This window comes from Marmota monax, unplaced genomic scaffold (assembly GCF_021218885.2).
Source record: "Marmota monax isolate L192 unplaced genomic scaffold, Marmota_monax_Labrador192_F-V1.1 WCK01_AAM20220418_F8-fsc00083, whole genome shotgun sequence".
Lineage (NCBI taxonomy): Eukaryota > Metazoa > Chordata > Mammalia > Rodentia > Sciuridae > Marmota > Marmota monax.
The window spans coordinates 5288072-5307450 of NW_026692848.1; the positions used below are offsets into that span (position 1 = coordinate 5288072).

At 39.9% G+C, this 19379-nt stretch overlaps 1 protein-coding gene across 1 annotated transcript in view; it reads right to left on the reverse strand.

The window, feature by feature from the left end:
• Pacrg (parkin coregulated) overlaps positions 1 to 19379 on the reverse strand; it is a 487764-nt gene that overhangs the window by 182467 nt on the left and 285918 nt on the right. Inside the window, exon 4 of the mRNA XM_046449435.2 lies at positions 6506 to 6655. Coding sequence (XP_046305391.1) covers positions 6506 to 6655 — 150 coding nt within the window. The remainder of the gene's footprint in view (positions 1 to 6505; positions 6656 to 19379) is intronic.

Here is a 19379-nt window from a genome sequence, read left to right on the forward strand (position 1 = left end):
GTGGACGTTTGTTATGGCCGACATGGGAGCTGACACAGGGCACTACCCTTCAGAACTGGATTCTCATTTCTCTGGGCATCATTCTACCAGTTCATGCTTCGAGACACAGGTGGACTCTGAGGAGAAACTTTCCTTCTGGGCAGAGGTGTCCAAGGAGGTTTACAGAGAAGAGCAGTAGGTGACTCCGCACTTCCCCAACTTAATTCTACAAGTCAATTTTGGTTGAGAATAAATGAAGCAGTCTGAGTGAAGACAAAATGCACTTGATTTGGTAAGCATTTGTGGATTTTATAATGGGAAAGAGGCCTTCATGTACCGCCCAGGGAGGCAGGCAGCAAGTGAGGTTGGAAGCCTGGGCCCTTTCTAGGACCTCAGTCTCCTGGGGCTGCTCTGTGGGTCCTCCACCTCTATCCCTAGAGGTTGTCCAGGTTCTGGAAGCTCTGCTTGAATGTTGGAAAAGCAAAGATTGGGAAGAAGGGACGTTTTCTTCAATTTATTGAGGGCCTACTATTTGGAGTAGGGATTAGATGCTGTGCTGTGTCGTTTAGACTAGAGAGAGACGGCAGACAGAAACCCAGGCATAGGCTGGATTTGCACGCCAGATGGATGCACCTTTCCCTTTGGAAGGAGAATGGACTACCTCCAAGGAACCGAAGCCACTCAGGGCAAGACGGAACAAGCAAACGTTAGTCACGTAGGAGGGTTACTAAGTTAACTGCACACAAACAAACATTAAGCACCAAATTCTACCTCATGTGCCACACTCCACACAAGATAAGGAAAACCCGATAAAAATGTTTTGCCTCTGTGAAATCAGTCACCATATAGTTTAGTAAATTGCAGAGATGCTCAAACCAAGGGGCCTTGGCATATTTTACAGCTTTGTTATGATCTGAGGGTTCTCTTTGGATCAACTAGTCAAGTCTGGATGGGAGAAGTGCCCGGAGAATCTACATTTATACATGATCATTCCAAACACAATTTTCAGAAATTTGGTGGCAGCAGTTCTAATAATTTCTTCAATGAATTTAGAATAATCTAATGTTTTCAAATCTAATAAGCCTGATGATTTCCAAAGAACTCTGAAGCAAATTTCCAATATGTAAATCATGAACTCAAAACTGTCTAGAGTTCCTTGAGGAATAAACCTTAATTCCAAAATTAAACTAAATCTCAGTGAAGAGAGATAACCTTTATACAAGTCAATTTTAAGGCAGAATATCTGAAGTGTTCTTGTTTTTGTTTTTTGGTAAACAATCCACTCCCCAGAGTTCATCAGCTTTCCTTAGGACGATGAGCTCAGGTCTCACAGAAGCCATGGGAGCACCTGAGAGATGGGCACAAGGAGCTTGCGAAAGCTCAGGGTCTCACAAGACGTCATTGTAAAAACTGTTCAGCACAAAAGAATTGTTTCTATTTGTTGGAAGCCACTGAACATTCAGGATCAAAACACTGGTTCAAAGATCCTAAAATTTTGCAATTTTAATGCATTCTCATTATGTATATGTTTGATTGTACCTAAATTTGAACTAAAAATTTTTAGTATCTTTTAACGGGCTTTTATTAGTCAATAGTGGTTGGCTGATCCTGAGACTGATTTCTAGGAGCATGGAAATTTAATTGTTGAATTGACTTTTTTTTGCATACTTACGACATAATTTCTGATATTATCAAGAGTCTCTGATACCTGGAGTCTGAACTGTTTCAGGTGCTACTGGTGCAATTAGAAACAAAGAACACCAAATAAGGAAACAGGGTCACTGGATAGCCCTGCTCCACTGGCACAGCCTGCATTTTAGCTGTAAATATTTTAATGGCGTTTATTGGCTCATATTCCTCAAATGTAGTATACCGCATCATTAATTTTGTAGTTTCATCTCTGAAAGCTATAAATCGAGCATTCCTATTGTCTTAATTTTCTGTAACCTTTAATAACATTTGTGCAAGAGCATGGGAAAGATGAAATTGCCATCGACTGTATTACAAATGCATTCTAGAAATGTTCCCCAGAGCTTCCACTCTCTCTCCCACCCCAAAGCATTCATTACAAAGCCAGCATGTTTTAGACATCCATCGGAAATCCATTGTTTAAATTCAGGGAAATAAGCTCTAGGGCTTAGATATCAGTTTGGATCTTCCAAAGAGGACCTTTGTCTGGCTTGCTCCATCTGTGCCAGGCAGCCTTCTCATTTTCAAATATGGAATTCCACAACCACCAGTCACAGGTCCGAGCTTTTGGATAACACCAGGTAAGAATGGATTTGAAAAGCATTTATTCTTGAATGAGTTCTTTAACTTATCTGAGTCCTTCCCAGAAAAGTGACTGATGGAGCTGGTGAGCCCAGGAGGCCACACCTCGTTCACAGGTTATGGAAGGACCAAGGTGCAGTGCCCCAGCCCCAACCATACTGTGAACCATCTAGTTATACTGCTATGTATATCTGACATACCATTATTATGTTTTAAATCAGGTCATGTAACATATTTGCATACTATTGCATATGTTATAATATATATATATATATATATATATATATATATATATATATAATAGTGGCTATCTTATTTAACCCAGTCAAGGTCAGGCTCCATGTGAAGGGGCATGGATTCATTGTTTCTAATTTTCATGCCAAACCTCATAAAATATTATTGTACACATTTTATATAAATGAGAAAAATTGAAGATCAGAGAAATTAGCAATTTGCTTAAGGTCACATGGCATCTCTCCTGGTTCCACAGTGTTCTCTGTATGTCTCAGTACAAGTCACATCTTAGACTTATCAGCTGTTGTAGTTTTAACCATAGCTTAATTATAGTTCGTAAAAATGCTACTTGCAAATAAAAATATGAAGCCACCCCCTTTGCTGGAGCAGAGATAATCTTTTGGGGCTGGGCGTAAGTTTTAATGCCTTCAACAGTATAGATGGAGCATGAACCGATGCTCCAAGCACTAGCCGTCCCCCTGCCCAACTTTATCCTTGATGGCCCCCGGGCCAGATTACAGAGTGGCTCTCCTCACTGTGAGCACCTGCAAGAGGGGTGCCCAGTTCCCTGACTCCTCAGAGAAAGCTCATTCAACATCACAACAGGCCGGACAGAAAAGCTAGGCTGGAGTTTGCACCTCAGGGGACACACACAAGGGCAGCGTCACTATATTGGAAAGGAAATCTTCTCTCATTCTTTCTTTCTGTCATTTACATATGCTCTCATTCCAAAAAGGATTTTGTGGCAAGACTTAAAAGAAATACATTTGAATCTGAGTTTAACAAGATATTGATTTACACAAAAGACAAGTAGAGAAAGAGGAGAAAGAAATGTGTGAAATCATTCTCACATACATGGGAAATTAGGGTAAGCTTATCTAATGCTACATACATACTGTAAATACCTAATATAGATTTAACTGTAAATACTTATATATTCCAGTAAAGACATCTGCTTAAATAAAGTAAGTATTATGGTTCTGTGAATATGGACAGCATATCTATAATCATGAAGCAGGACTGATTAAAATACTATTAAAGCTAAATCATTTTTTCTAGTAAAAATACTACTGTAATTGTAATTGGAAATCTTGTGATAAGCTGCTTCTGGCAGAACTGGATCTAGGATGAGAGAACCACTTTGAAGAAGTGCTTTAAGTTTTTCCAGCTAGAATATTCCAATTTTGTAATAGGACCCTCTGAAAATATAGAAAACCACATCGTGGCTTTGTAGTGACAGGTTTGTTAGAGGAGGAGAAAATGAAGCTGAAGCTAATGTCACCCCCCCTCAAATATCAGGAAAATATCAGGCAAGAAAATGGCTTGAATGTAGAAACCCTGATGCAGACATTGAGAAATGTTCCAGAAGATGGCTGTGTTGACACCAGCAAAGGACTGGTATAAACTGCAAATTCCCCACCGTGATAAACTCTCAAGGGTGTATTTCTGAAGCCAGCCACTTCCTTTGTTAAGCATATGAACATTTGTGAGTGACAGAGTCAAAGGAAAACTGTAATGAGAAGCAGTAGGAACCAATAGCTTTGTTTGACAGTGGAGAGCTCTCAGCCAGGGTGTCTGTCTCTGTGGGAGGTGTGATAATCCTGCCTTGTGGGTTTCCTGGAGGATGTGGGGAGATTCTCATTGTCTTTTGAGCATCACTCTATGTATTTTCTTCTTTTATACAAGGATGCCCAATGAGGCCTAGATTCTAGTTCCAGGTTTCACTGTGGAGCAAGAGCACCGACACCCTGCTGTCGTGGCCACCCACCCCCCACACCTAAGCAAGGGAGGAGAGATGTGCAGAGGCTCCTCTCCCACGATGGTCAGGAGCAGGGGCACACTGGCCAGCTTTCTGTCAATGTGACCAAAATACCTGCATGAACAACTTAAAGGAAGAAAGATTCATTGTGGCTCATGGTTTCAGAGCCCAGTCAGTCCCCGTTTGCCTGGATAGGTTGTTTGGGGCCTGAGATGAGGCAGTACCTCACGGCAGAAGGGCATGGTGGAAGAAGGCTGCTGAGCTCATGGTAGCCACGGAGAGAAAGAGACATGGGGTGGGGGAAGTGAGGGACAGAGGCAGATGTAGTCCCCAAGGGCATACCCCGGGGACCTTCTTCCTGCAACTATGCCCCACCGCCTACAGTTTCCATCACTTCCCACCAGTCAATTCAATTATCAATGGATGAATCCTTCAATGAAGTCAGAGCCCTCACCACCCCGGCACTTCCCCACAGTCCCACCTGTGAACTGGCGCACTGGGGACCCAACCTTTAACACATGAGACTTCAGGGGACACTCCATATCCAGATCATGGCACGAGACAAAGTTCACACTGGAGAAAAGCTAGAGAGGAAGTTTTACAACAAAACAACGGAAACAGTAGCAATACATATATTATATATTTCTGTGAGGATTATTGAGGAAAAGCTGTGAATCACACAATTCAAAAATATCAACTAAGACTTTTAGGGGTGGCTGTGCCCTGATTTTTCTAATTCTTTAATAACTCCATCCTTTCTCTCACCTCCTCTCTATGCCATCTTTAGTGATAGCTGAACACAACTGACCCTGGGCAGGTGGAGTCACTCTGTAACCTCATGGATACTGTGTGCGGCTGTTCCAGTAAAAATGAGAATTGCAAGTTAAGAATATGTAATAACAGGATATGTATTTTCCATAAAGTAGGAATGCTATTACAAAAGTGTTGAGCTTGGACAGTAAGAGACTCGATGACTAAAACTCAGTTTTTACTTTTCTCAAAGAGTAGCCATCTTGCCCCAATTCCTACTTGACCAAAGCTTTTCAGATAATAGGGGATGGATGTCAATTCACTCCTATACACAATTTTGAACTTCAAGATCCCACTGAAGTCCTTTTTACTAGTATAATAGTAAATGATATTTCAATAGTCCCACTGTTAAAAGACAGCTAAATAGAATTTCTGAGAATTCCATGATTCCCTGAATAGTCTATGCTCAAAGCCAATTTCATAATAATATAAAACACAGTGATTTCAAATAAAGGTTATTTTTGTTTGTTTTGTTTGTGGGAGAGCTGCCTCCCCTCTGCTTTTATTTTATTTATTTCCTTGTATGTACAATGAGCAGATCATGTTGCAAAATTCTCATGCACTTATCCACTAAATTACCAACTTATTCCCATGACTGTCAGGAATAAACTCTGCATGCTGACTTATGTACTTAGAAGTTAAATTCATAACTTCTAAGTGAGCAGCAGAAAAGAAAATTAGATTCACATTGTTTCAGGAGGATCACACTGTCAACGAACAGATTGATATTTGCTGCCTGTCAAGAGATCACCAAAACTTGTTGATATCGTTATAGGATAAAGCAGACCTATCTGAGCTCAGAGGTACTCACAAAGCTCAGAGTGTCATATTTTAAAAATGGATCTATGTATATGTCTTAACCAGCACTCATATCCACTAAGTAACTACAAATTATTAATGACAAATTATTAAATAATTAGTAAAACAAAATAAGAAAAATTATTTTTCTATATTGTTTTTAAAAATAGAAGAACATTTATTGAATGCTCCAAGCCCACTACCATATTTTAGCAATGTTTTAAAAAAATTCATCCTAAATTGATTTTAAAAAAAACAACAACAAAACTTACTACTGAAAGCTTAATAGGAAGCATCTAAAGGAGGAATTACTATTAAATATTAAGAAAAGCAACAGACTCAAAGCCTATTAATAGATTCAAAAACTATTTTATAAACTTTACAATTTAATTATTGAACACTCACAGAAGAGCCTTGCTGCTGTGTGTTCGAGGAGTAGCAAGTGACATTGGCAACTGCCATTTCCTTAGAGAGCAGGAGGCCGGCGGGATTTCGCTATTTACATCTCTGAACAGATAGATTTACATCTCTGAACAGATAGATCATTGTCCCTAGGTAATGGTAAATCCTAAATGTGTGGCTCGTGAGCTCTGCTTTGAACCCCTCCCCTTTCCTCAAGGCTTACAGGACATTTTGACCCGTGGGATAACTCACCATTCATGTTCTTAAAGATGTTCAGGATGGGGAGGATCTGACGGTAGTAGGGCACCAAAGCCTCGCCCACCATCTCTGCTGACACAACCAGATGCTGGAGGACTTTGAGCGTGACACAGATGACCTGCCGGTTTCTGAGGTTCAAGGCATCTGGATGGTAGGAAAAAGAACAAGTAGGAAACACGGAACATGAATTCTAGTGTTGAGTGAAGCTGCCTCATGGACGCGTTGAATTAGACCACGTTCTATGGGGACCCCAGATGGGTCTTTATTATACAACTGGAGGTGCACGGCAGCCCCAAAGTTGTGATAGCATCGGGTTTGATTGCTCCTTAGTGTCCCAGCTTGCGTTGGTTCCTACCAACCCTAAGAATGCAGCTCATTCTCCTTTTGGGAAAGATACTGGGAGGGCATAGAGAAGCTGTGAGAAGATCACTTAGTGTCACTGGATTAAAAGACACTGTGTGCGTTGACAACAGAGATGTTTTATACAATGGTCTCTTCCAGCTAATAACCCAAGCTCTTCCTAAAGCCATTACCACAGAACAAACCTTTACTGGGGAAGGAGGGCTGGGTGGGGCACATGCGTGGAGAAAGTAGAGACTGGCTTCCGACACCAAGAACAGTCCTGGTAGAAGTGAACGTAACGGTCTATAGACAGGCTCCAGAAAGTCGGGAAGGAGAGCAAAAATCTTAAGTGTTCAGTTAGGAAAACAAAACAAAACAAAAAACAACAACAACAGTAATGAGTTAAAAGAGAGCAAAGTGGTTTTTAAGAATTCTGAGTGTGAAGTAACTGTACAGCAGAGAGACTGAGAGGCATAGGTGGCCTTGCACCAGAGGCTTGAGTTGCACCACCAGGTCCCTGGGGCTAGCTGTGTGTACTCAGCCCGCTCGCTGAGACTTTCTTGGTCCCAGTTTCCTCCATTTCCTCCAGTTTCCTATTTGCTTTCTTGGATGACTAGATTAAAATGATTTAAATAGAAGAGTCATACAAAGCACCTGGTATAAAAGGTCAGAGGTGAGGATTCATAAAGCATGGTGCCCCCGGGCTACTCCAAGAAGTCAAAGGCTCTTATTCTTAAGATGTTCTACCTTCTAATAAAAAGGATTGACTGTGATCTTAAAGCACATGTCATTTATGGAAGGACAAAAAACTTAGACTGTTAACAGGCTGAGGCTTTGGTCAATACACCTGTGGGAAAGTGCCGGCATCGTTCTCGAACTCCAGCCCACGTTTCCAACAGCCTCGATTTCCCAGCACCTCAAATCAGCGTGTTCTAAAGATGCATGTTCCTCTGTGGACATCCTCTTTTTGCCACGTTCCTCATGCTTAGTGATGACACGACCTGCTCAGTTCTCAGACACTCAAGGTCAGACCCGTTTCTAATTCCTCACACCCATCATGTTGCACAGTGATGTGGCTGCACACTGCAGTTCCTGAAGCTCACATCTCCCTCCCCGTCCTCCCCGCCATGCCTCTGGTCTGGGTCTCCATCCACCCTCCTTGCCATCCTTTGAGGGTCCTGGCCCTGGGGACCCCTTCCCTGGAGCACATGTGTGCCCTCTGGGTGGCTGTCTTTCTCCATTCCCCCTTGTCTCTCTCCACTGTTGCTGAACTTACCTTCCTGGGGCTAGGTGGTCATCCCACCACCTGCTCAAAGAGCTCAGAGACCCCCACCCCATTTCCTAAAGAATAAGGGACAAACTAGCCAGGCCCTGGGGGAGGCATTCAGGGTAAGTTTGAATTAAACTCAATTCTTAGTTAAAAGTCCAAGAATACAAAGCCTCACTTAGTGGTTTCACAGGTATTTCCTGTAGAGTCACTAGGACATTTTTAAAAATAAAGCACAGGTCAGCTTTACCCCTTCTAGAAACAAACTAGGGATTGGGGCATGAGAATACTTCTGAGAAGCCCCATAATTTCTGGTCCGGTCAAGGCTACATTCTTGTTTGGTTTGAAAGCAAACACAAATGTAATGAAGAGAGAGAAGTCAGCCTCAGCTGGGGGAGCCCACCCAGATATAACTGCAGGGCTTGAAAACACGGCGGCTCATTATGACAGCACTTAGTCACTCTCAGGCCATGCTATACTTCTGAAAAACAACTAAAAATAGAATGCTATAATTTGGCCTAACAGCTGTAGTAATGAGACCTTTAAGAATAAAGCTTCAGAATACCACGAGGCGGCGGGAGGAAGAGGGCAGGCAGCCTGTGGCAATAGAAACACAGCCTCTGACTCGCGTCTCCTCTGATCTGGAAGGTGTTCTGTCTTTCCAGGAAGACCCAGCTCCGTCAGGCTGAGGAGCCTGCAGAATGCTGTTCTGAGGACTGTGGGCGTTAGACATGCCTTCCCCACGAAGCCCAGCATGTTTAGGTTTTAGGACTGCACAGATCTGCATGAAGATTCCCAGCACAAGTATGAGAGCCGCCATATGCCAAAATTAAACTGAGCACTTTACGTCTGTGAGTTTGCTAATCCTCCATCAAATATTTATTGAGAGTGTATTATGTGCCTGTCACTGTTTACGAATTAGGAAGATGGAAACGGATAGGACAGATGTCTTGAACCACCCTCTCAGGTTTATCACGTAGTATGGAAGAAGATATTAAACAAATATGAGAAGTGTGCTGAATATTTTTAAGAAGAGGAGCATATTTCAGCAGCCAAATACAGGGGGCACCCAGCCCAGCTTAGGGGTCAGGGAAGGCTTCCAGATGCAGGGACAGGGATGAAGAGGTGTTATGTGGGTGAAGAGTCAGGGGAGGAGACAGCATGCTGGGACTGATTCCCCAGGCCTGCTCCAGACCTGCGGGTCAGATTCCACTGAGTCACTTGGGTTCACAGCCCCAGATAGTGAAGAGAGATCCTAGCTGGTCTTATCATTGTTGCATTTGCTTTTCTTGGGATCACTGGGAAGTGGAGACAAGTAGGTGGGTATAAAAGGAGGGTAAAGCTGTAGTAATTCTTTCTAAACTAGAAGACCCCCAACAGGTCTTGCCTGACCAACCAGAAAGCATCAAATGTTTGAGATCCTGGTTTTCTGCTTTTTCTTTCTATTCATCTTCTGTCCCATTTTTACTCCAGGACTGCTAGACACACTAGCTCACACTAGCTAAATGCTTCACATACTGTGCAGTGAGAAAGGAGTAGATTCAGAACCACACAGGTGTGTTGTATTTTTATATCCTACAACGAATGCGTGATTGAGTGCATCTAGTTCTCATTCCAGTGGATTTTTTTTTTTCCAAAAAAGACTTTCTGTTGATGTGATAAAGTCAGAAGAAGGAGAGCCCATGGTAGATCATGGAAGGGAGAATTACCTGAATGTGGTGGTCACGGAAAAGATTTTGGTGGCTATAGTGGCTCCTGGATGCTGGTTTATTACAGTGTTCCTATTTTAGGGTATGCATTCCCAAAGCTGCAAAAACCAGCCCAGAGTGTGTCCGTCAACTTCCAGTGTTAGAGATGAGTTCAGCATGTGGAACACATTGATTAAGGAATGAACTACATACATACCATGTTCATGTACATCATATATTACATATGAGCTTCTAGATACAGAGAAATTGCTGAAGAATAAGAAAAAACAACTTATACTCAAAGTGGTAAAATTTATTCATAGGTGATTGTAAGCCACATGTATGTATGAATGTATATGTATGCATATGTAATATATATGATATGTGTCATATGAGCTGTGTAAGAGCAACACAAATATTAAATTGTTGATTGGGCTCATGTCTATATGTATTGTTACTTGACTACTTGGGGGGTGCCCTAATGATCTGTCTCAACATGGATAGTGATAATAGCTCTTAGGAAATAATTTAATTGCAATCTTGATTTAATTAACATAGTTGTGATAGATGTAATTGGGTTGACAATGACCAAATGAGTAAAATGCCTGAACTGTGATTCTTAATGGGATTTAAAATGGAATGTGAAGTCCTCCTAAATGACCAGGTGATGACTTTAAGGCCTCTGCAGAGGCTGTGACATAAGGCTAGGGTATGCCCTATGACAGTGCCTTAACTCCATATACTGGGGGCAGGGTGGGGTTATGCTGTCCACTTCCACTCAGTCTCTTTATTTTTCTTTTTCATCTTGGAAAACTAAGACATAATAGTCAATTGGAGTCTTTTTGTTCTTACTGTCTTAATGGAATTAAAGAAAGAATTTTGGAAGTGTAACTCTTTTCCTTTGAAAAAGTCTGTTAACAGATGTAAAGAGAATGTGATTCTTTATCTTGAAAGGGAAGAGGCTGTTTATTCCTGTCTGATGGGTCATTGTAGAGACATAAGTGAGGACTCTGAACTTGAGATGTACAGTTTTGGAAAAGGTCTGATGTAAGGAATTCACTGACAGTGTAGAAACTTTCTATTCAGAAAATTGGATTTCTATTGTAGTGCTTATTGCCTTCAACTGTAATCAGACAGAGCTTCCAGAAATAGAGAAATTGCTGAAGAATAAGGAAAAATAATTTACACTCAAAGCGGTGAAATTTATTCATCCTAAGTAGTTACGAGCTACATGTATGATTTTCTCAGGCATAAAATCCATTATCGCTATGATTTTTTTGCAAAATGAGAACATTTTCTACTATTACATGATTTGCTGCTGTATTATCAGAAAATGCAGAAACATTTCTAGTAGTTCTTTTCTAAAACCAGAAACAACAAACACAATGAGAAGCAAACAATAAATTCTAAAAAATGTTTTTGACGTGCTATTTCAATGTTAATATCCTTAATGTAAAAATAGATAACACAATCCAATAAAAATGTATCTTCCCATAAAAATGGGTTAAGGATGTGAGTGTGAACAGATAATATGCAAATTAATAAATATAAATGAGCAATTAATATTCTAGAATGTTCAAATTCATTGGTAATCAAACAAAATAAAGCATCAGTTTTGAATATCATATTAACATATCATATTAACAAAAAGTTGTTGAAAATTTAACACTGAGTAGAAACAGGTTTGAAAGAAGAGGCACCCTAATAGGTAGCATATTAGAAATCATTCCAGGCTTTGTATAGGGTGGATCAGCAACATACCTAAAAGCCATCCAAATACATATAACACTGAACACAGTAATTGCAACCATGGGGCCTTTAGTCTAAGGACATTTGCTTATGTGCACAAAGAGTTATCTGAAAGAATGCTAAAATTAATATCATTTATAGTTAGAAATAATATGAATAAAGAAATGGATTTTTAAGTAAAATATAAAAGTCCATATAAGGGAAAATTATACAATTCTAAATCATGTAATAGAATCATATTTTTTAAAAATAGGAAAATGTTTATGATATAAATGATTAAAGAAGAAGATTATAAAGCATATTTGCATTATAATCACAATTTACATAATAAAATATAAACAGGTGAAATATTGGAAATTTTTACACTTAGATGTTAACGTGGAGATTCTTTTTTCCACATGCGTATTTATTTATTTATTTATTTATTTTTTAAAGAGAGAGGAGAGGGAGAGAGAGAGAGAGAGAGAGAGAGAGAGAGAGAATTTATTTATTTATTTTTAGTTTTTCGGCGGACACAACATCTTTGTTTGTACGTGGTGCTGAGGATCGAACCCGGGCCGCACGCATGCCAGGCGAGTGCGCTACTGCTTGAGCCACATCCCCAGCCCCCCACATGCGTATTTAGACATAGAACTTTGTTTCTTTAAAAAATATGCTTTTTAAACATAGTTTTTTAAAACAACATCAATATATTGTAAATATTTCCCTTTTGTTTTTCTCAATGTTTTCTTGATTATTCTTAATCAATGCTTTATTGAGACAGATTTTAACATAAGGTGGTCAAGTTATAAAATTCTTGGCACTTAGATTAGCATTCTAGAAATTTAGAGAACAATTTGAAGGTCACTTCTCATTCTTAATATTGACTTTTTCCATTTGGAACATGATTTTTTGTTGTTGTCTTCAAGTTCCTCAGAAAAAGCTTTATAGTATTTTTTTTAAATATGAATGCTGTATAGCTGTTAAGTTTATTCAAAGGAATTTCATATTTTCTTACTATCTGTATGAGATTATTCTATCCCAATATGCTTTCTAAAGATTAATGCTAATATATCCATAAGAGTACATGATTTGGGGATATTTGTTTTATAACTAGCTAACTTACTTAATGCCCTTTCTGATTGGTTTTGAGTAAATTCAGTTGGGTTCCATAAGTAATTCTGTTATCGAAAACTTTGCTAAAGTTTTCTTTGCTTTCTAATATTTGTATTTCTTACATTTGACTGTACAATAAAGTCTAGAATTTCTAAAAGAAAATGTAGTACTACAGTGCTGGGAGTAGGTATTCCAGTTTTTTCATTATTCTTTCAAATTTTAAAACTTTGAAGGATTTACTTTCATTATATAAAATGCATATATGACAAAAGTATGCTATTTAACCACACATATTTAAAAGTAAAGTACACTTTAGTTCTATTAACTATATTCACAATGTTGCATAATTTTCACAACGATCTCTTCCAAAATCTTTCCAAAACTCAGAACGGAAACTCTGTGCCATTAAGCAAAGATGCCTGGCTCTCTTCTCCTCCAGCCCCTGATGATCTCCCAAGCCATTTTCTGTTTCTATGAATTTTTCTACAGTGGTGTTGAAGAATTTTAAGTACTATTCTTTTTTCTGAAGTTAAAACATTTACTATTTGAAGTTGTTGAGTCCAATATTGTACTGGTTGAATTAGACTGAAATGGATATAAATTTTGCCACCTGAAGGGCATTAACCATATAATTTACTCAAGATATGTTTTCTAACTCAATTTTAGGTTTCAAAATTATAGATTTTTTTCTTTTCATAACAGAACTCAATTGCTATACAAATAAATATGTGATGGCCTGATTTCTCACATTCTTGGTCAATAAAGGATCATAGATTTGGACCAGCTACCATTCTGGGCAGGGCATAGAGCTTACAGTCAGAGTTAATTTTTTTACTTTAATAAATTGTTTTCCATTTATCTTACTTGAAGTAAATGTTGTATTTGAAAAGCATTAATTTCACCCCACTCTTACTCCACAAAGAAAGGAGTCATCTTTATACAAAATTTATATTTCCCATCAAAGCTTTTTTATTACAAATGATAGACATTTTTTTTTCAAGTTTTCAACAGACAAGAACATATCCTACTTGCAGAACCAAAGAATATAATTTATTATTTGGTAAAAGTATTCAGCCTTTTTTTCCACTAACTATTTTATCTTTGTTATAATTAAAACTATTTGTTTAAATGAAAGTGTTCAGTTACCAAAATGGTCTCAGGGATGCAGCGGCTGGAATGATCTGCTTTGTACTCACAGTGTCTAGACACAAAGTAGGAACCTGAGCACACACGCAATCCAATCTGCTGCCTAGGTTGGGCCTGGGCACCGCATACATGCTGGACGCCTCTAACAGAAATGGAAAGTGAACCAACCAATATGCTGGTTGTCAGAAGGCAGGGCAGGCTCATCTATGGGGAGCACCTTGCTCCTCTGCACCTAGGCTTTGGCTTAGTTCATCCTGAAAGAGCGGGATGACAAATGGAATGAGAGCAAAGGAGAGAGACAGCCTTATTGTCATTTTCCTGACACTGCAGTGCAGGCACACACTACTTCCAGGAGCTCCTGTTTCTCCCTCTGCCTGAGAGAAGATGTCTATTTGCCAGGACTTTCAGACAGCAGTGGTGGACAAGAAGAAGGACACAATATACACAGACTTCACAAAATGACGCAGTGAGAGTTGTGTGCAAAATGGAAGACGGGAGAGTGCTCCAATTCCGAGAAGGAGCAGTGCTTCCCTCCACAAAGGTGAGAGAGCCACATACCGCTGAGGGACAGCAATGCGTGGTGCAAAAGGAGATGCGTAATGTGCACGACGGGTAAGGGCAAGCGCTTAGAACCCAGGTCTAAGGCCATGGCCTTCCCAATGTGCCACATTAACTCTCGAAGAGGAAACTTCGATCTTTAGCATTGGCATGGTGAAGGTTCACAAGATGGAAGTGAAGTCCTCAGAAAATGGATGTTTTAAGCTATAAGATTCCAGATTCCACTTCCCTCCATGGCTGTGGATTTTCACTGGAGCTTTTGAAGCGGTGAGTATAGGCTAAGTTTTCTCAGCAAAAGATTAACCATTTCTCATTCAGGGTAAATATCCACTGCAGATTGACTTAGGGTGAAGTAAGGAGAAGACAGAATTGTGTGTTTGACTCTGAAGTGCTCCAGCTTAAAAGGAACACATGTTTCTCCTATCACAGACCATTGGTGGAGTTAGACTTGTGGCTCTCCATAACAGGACAGTCAAAACATGGCAAACAGCAGAAGGATGATGGGTGTGCATCAGTCATAAAATCCATTATGGTTTGGGGAGCCCACTCTCCTCCTTCCCTCCTAGTACCATGGGTGGGTCACATGATCTAGGTCAATCCAGTTGGTGTGTACCCTGCTTCTTGACCACAATTCCCTGAAACAGCTGAGCATGTGCCCTGGCTGATGCAATCATGGTGAATCTTTGCCTTTGTTTTTTTTTTTTTTGTTTTGTTTTGTTTTTCTGGAAAGATAGAGACAATGATGCTCAACTTTCCTTACAGGGGCTAATAGGTACTCATGCAGTCCCAGGATTTACTTAAGAGTATCCTGAGGCCAAGAAGGGAGCCAACTTTAAGATGGCCTTGCATATAACAGAGCATAGGTGACAGTATTGAGCCACCACGCCTAACAATGATTTTTCTTTTTCAGTGTTGTGGGTTAATAAGCAAACTATACTCAGACAATTTGAATTGTGTTTTTCTTTTTTGTGTCTTGCAAACAAAATAATCCTAAGCAATATACCTCTTTTCCATATCTCTTAAAAAATTATATTTATTCTTCTTAAATTAAAAATCATTATTGTTTTTATAGTTGCTATCACTTTTAAAATAATTTACCTGGGAAATTTCGAGATGCATAAGTGAAATTATTAGATCATAAATAAAGGATAATGCATTTTAATTGTACTTTCTACTTTCTAATTAAAAAGAATTCTCTATCCAATTTTTATACTGTAATATGGCTTCTCATATTTTATCCTTACTTCTTTTTTTTTCTGCCTTTGGGTATTTTTTAATAAGAATATTTTGCTTTTTAAAATGTTATTGTTCAAATTTCTTTAACTGTGCTGTAAATGTTTATCCTTTAGAAGCTGGGTGACCTCCCCCACTAGAGCTCACTAATGAGGCCACTGTCTTATGTCCCTTCAATTTGTAGGTCAGCTTTGTTGCCATAATTCCTCAGCAGCCAGGGTCATTGGACCTTTTTAGCAGGCCATCTCACAAATGGATGTCACTGCTCATAAACAAAAGAATTTCATAAGAGAATTTAGATGAATAAACATTTTCTCTCACCCTGTCTCAATAAGTGAAAGCATTATATCATTACATCCCATTTCTTATTGTGAATTAGCATCCTCCCAAGATAGTTTTAACGTAATATGTGGTACAGTAGCAGGCCCAAATGTCCACTTTGTGCTTTAGATTATGGTACCTATACAAATTTCAGTATTGATGGTTGTTATGCACTTTATTAAATTAATTTTGCAAATATTTTGATGCATCTGCTGTGTGCTAACCCGTCCATTAGATGCTGTGGGGACATATTACTTTCTAATGTTATAGTCTAAGTGACGTAAGAGAGGAAGCCACAACATTCTGTGGGAGAGGGAAGGCAGGGTGGGGACAGGAGATGGAGTAGGGAATGGGGAGGAGAAATCAAAAGGCTCTCAGAACAATTAGTAGGGGAGCTGGGCTTTGAAGATCACTTAGCACTTAGGCATTGGGGTGGCCATGGACATTCCCAAAAGAGAGCAAAGGTGCAGAATGCTAAGTGAAGTTAGCCAACCCCCAAAAGACGAATACCGAATGTTTTCTCTGATATAAGGTGACTGACTCGTAGTGGGGTAGGGAGGGGGAGCATGGGAGGAACAGATGAACTCTAGATAGGGCAGAGGGGTGGAAGGGGAAGAGAGGGGTCAGGGGGTTAGCAATGATGGTGGAATGTGATGGACATCATTATCCAAAGTACATGTATGAAGACACGAATTTGTGTGAACATACTTTATATACAGAGATATAAAAAATTGTGCTCTATATGTGTAATAAGAATTGTAATGCATTCTGCTCTCATGTATTTAAAAAATAAAATCAATTAAAAAAAAAGGTCAAGGTATGTCCTAGGCACTGTTTGGCTAAAGCATGGGACGAATGAAAATAAATAGTTAAGAAGTAAAGTTGAAAACATAATCGGCAGCAGACGGAATCCTTGGGTGTCCTGCCAAAGAACTGAAGGTGCAGAGCTTGGCAGAAGTTACTGGGTGAGGTATGCGAATTGGAAGCTTTTTGCCTCATTGTTAAGGGTAGAAAACAGTGGCAGGTAAACTGGCTGTAAGAGGCAGAGGGAGAGTTCTGGGCTGGCAGAGCAGGTAGAGAGTTGGAGAAGGGGATCGTGGAAGAGGGAGACTGCAGGGAGGCTGAACTGAAAACCTGCAGGGAAATCCCACCTGAGCTGACTTCTAAGAATTACACATGGAGGAGACCCCAGTGGGCCCAGTGGGCCCAAGAGACAAGCAAAGCTGGAAGACAAAAGAACCTTAGATGCTGTCCATCTAAGGTTAGGGTTAGGGAGGGAGGGAGGCTAGAGGCCCGGCTCCCCTACTAATTGTTCTGGAGCCTTTTGATGTCCCCTCCCCACTCCCTGCTCCATCTCCAGTCCTGTCCCCACCCTGCCTTCCCTCTCCCACAGAATGCTGTAGCTTCCTCCTTATGTCACTTAGACTATAACATTAGAAAGTAATTTTGGTATTAAGGTTGTGCTGGCCTTATGAGTCAGAGTATGTGTTCTCTGCTACTATTGTCTGAGAAAGTTTGTACAAGACTTGAATTATATTTTTCTTTTCAGAATTGGTGCACTTAACCAGTGAAGCTACGTGAGTCCTGCATTATATTTATGTGGGAGATTTTAATTATTGACTTAATTTCTTTATGTACTATGCCAATGTTTGCATTTTAACTTATTTTCTATTTTTCTGATGTTGGTTTTGATAGGTTCACATTATCCTATCATGATATTTTCAATGTCTGTAAAATTTGTGTAATGTTCCCTTTTATAACATCTGATATTGGTTATTTTTTTTTTGCTTTCTCTCATTTTTTATCGCTAAGTTTGCAAATGTGTATCAATTTGATTAGTAATTTCATGAAATCAACCACAATTTGGTTTTTGATTCCTTGTAATTATTTTACACATTTTTATATTATGATTTTTAGCTTAATATTTTATTCTTTTTTCTCTTGGTATTCCTTCTATAATTGATTTCAATGGTTATTTAATTTGCTACACTTTTCATTTTTTAAAGTTACATTTAAGGCTATTAGATTCTGGGAGGAATCTTCATAGAAAGTAATCAGAAATGCTAGCTGATGATGGTGAGGTCAATTTTTGCCTCTGGATAAAGGGAAACTTATACCAATAGCAAGAAAAAAAGTACACACAGCCATTACATGTTATGCCAATTATATACATCAGCCTGCTTCCAGATCAATTAGCCTTATTGCAGAATTCTATCTGAAAGATTTAGTTTAAGCACATAATGTTTTCCCAGTGTGTTGGGACTTGGCATGACCTTGCACAGTTAGCCAGCATTTCTTGCCGAGAAAAGTTTGGCTTTACGGACATGGATTGAGAAGAGAGAGCGGAAGTTAGACTCAGGATCAGTACACAATAACAAGAATCGAGGTATCCTTGCAGTGACAGCCACCATGATAAGTTATAAGGCTGCTAGAACTTTAAATTATTAGACACCTAGGTAGTTAATTTTCCTGACAATCATGTTTCTTGAGTTCTAATAATGTTTTCACCCATCAGCAAGTGACCTCTAGAGTGTACCATCTATTTTGTCATAACACGTCACTTCTTTCTTAACTCATTTTTGTATCTTCAAATACAGAGCAAACAAAATTGAAAATCACTTCACCTTGGCTTGAGGTTTTCTAATTTCTTTGTCTATTTTAATTGTAAAAAACATAATAAAAATATGACTTAGTAACTCTCTTTCTGCCCTTCGGATCTTCACAGGGACACGGGGGTCACCTGAGAAGGCAGCAATCCTAACATGATATCCTTGCTATTCTGGTGGATGCAAGGGGAAAGGACAGATAGATAGTTCCTGGAGAGAATGTTCCGGTCCTTTTGTGTTTATCAGTGAAATGTGGGTATCCTCCTTTCGAAATGTAGAATTTCAACTAGAATGTAATGTGTTTAGAAAGCATGACCCATTTGGGTGAGTAAGTCACACTTGGAGAATGCTTTCACATGGCTCAGTCCTGTCCCCTTTCAAGGGCCTCCCCAGGTCACCCCTCAGCAGCTGAGGCACCAGGGACCCCTGTTAAGGGCCTTTGGTTTTCACGCCTGGTGACACTTTTGTCTGGTTTCACCTCTGTATTGGTGGCAATGTGGCCTGGTAAGTTGGGATCTCTGTGGTGACCACAAAGACTGGAGGACAAGTTTCTTAGCTGATTGAGTGTCGGCAGTGAAATTCAGCACGGGAGCTGAAAGTCTAGTCCTGTGAAGTGTACTTCAAACCAGTGACAGGCGACAATCCAGACTCCGGGCCATGACCCTGCGCTGGACTGTCACACCTGCGACAGCCAACGCAGGGCTCCCAGGTGCGCTGTCTGTCCTCCAGGGAAGGAGATGAGGCGAACTGGGCTGGAAGCAGGGAGCCATGGGGCCTGGGCCTGGGTCCAGCAGGTGGCATCCAGGAACAGTTGGGACTGACCCCTGCTTTTAGTGAGCATCAGAGGGCTGGGCAGTGGCTGT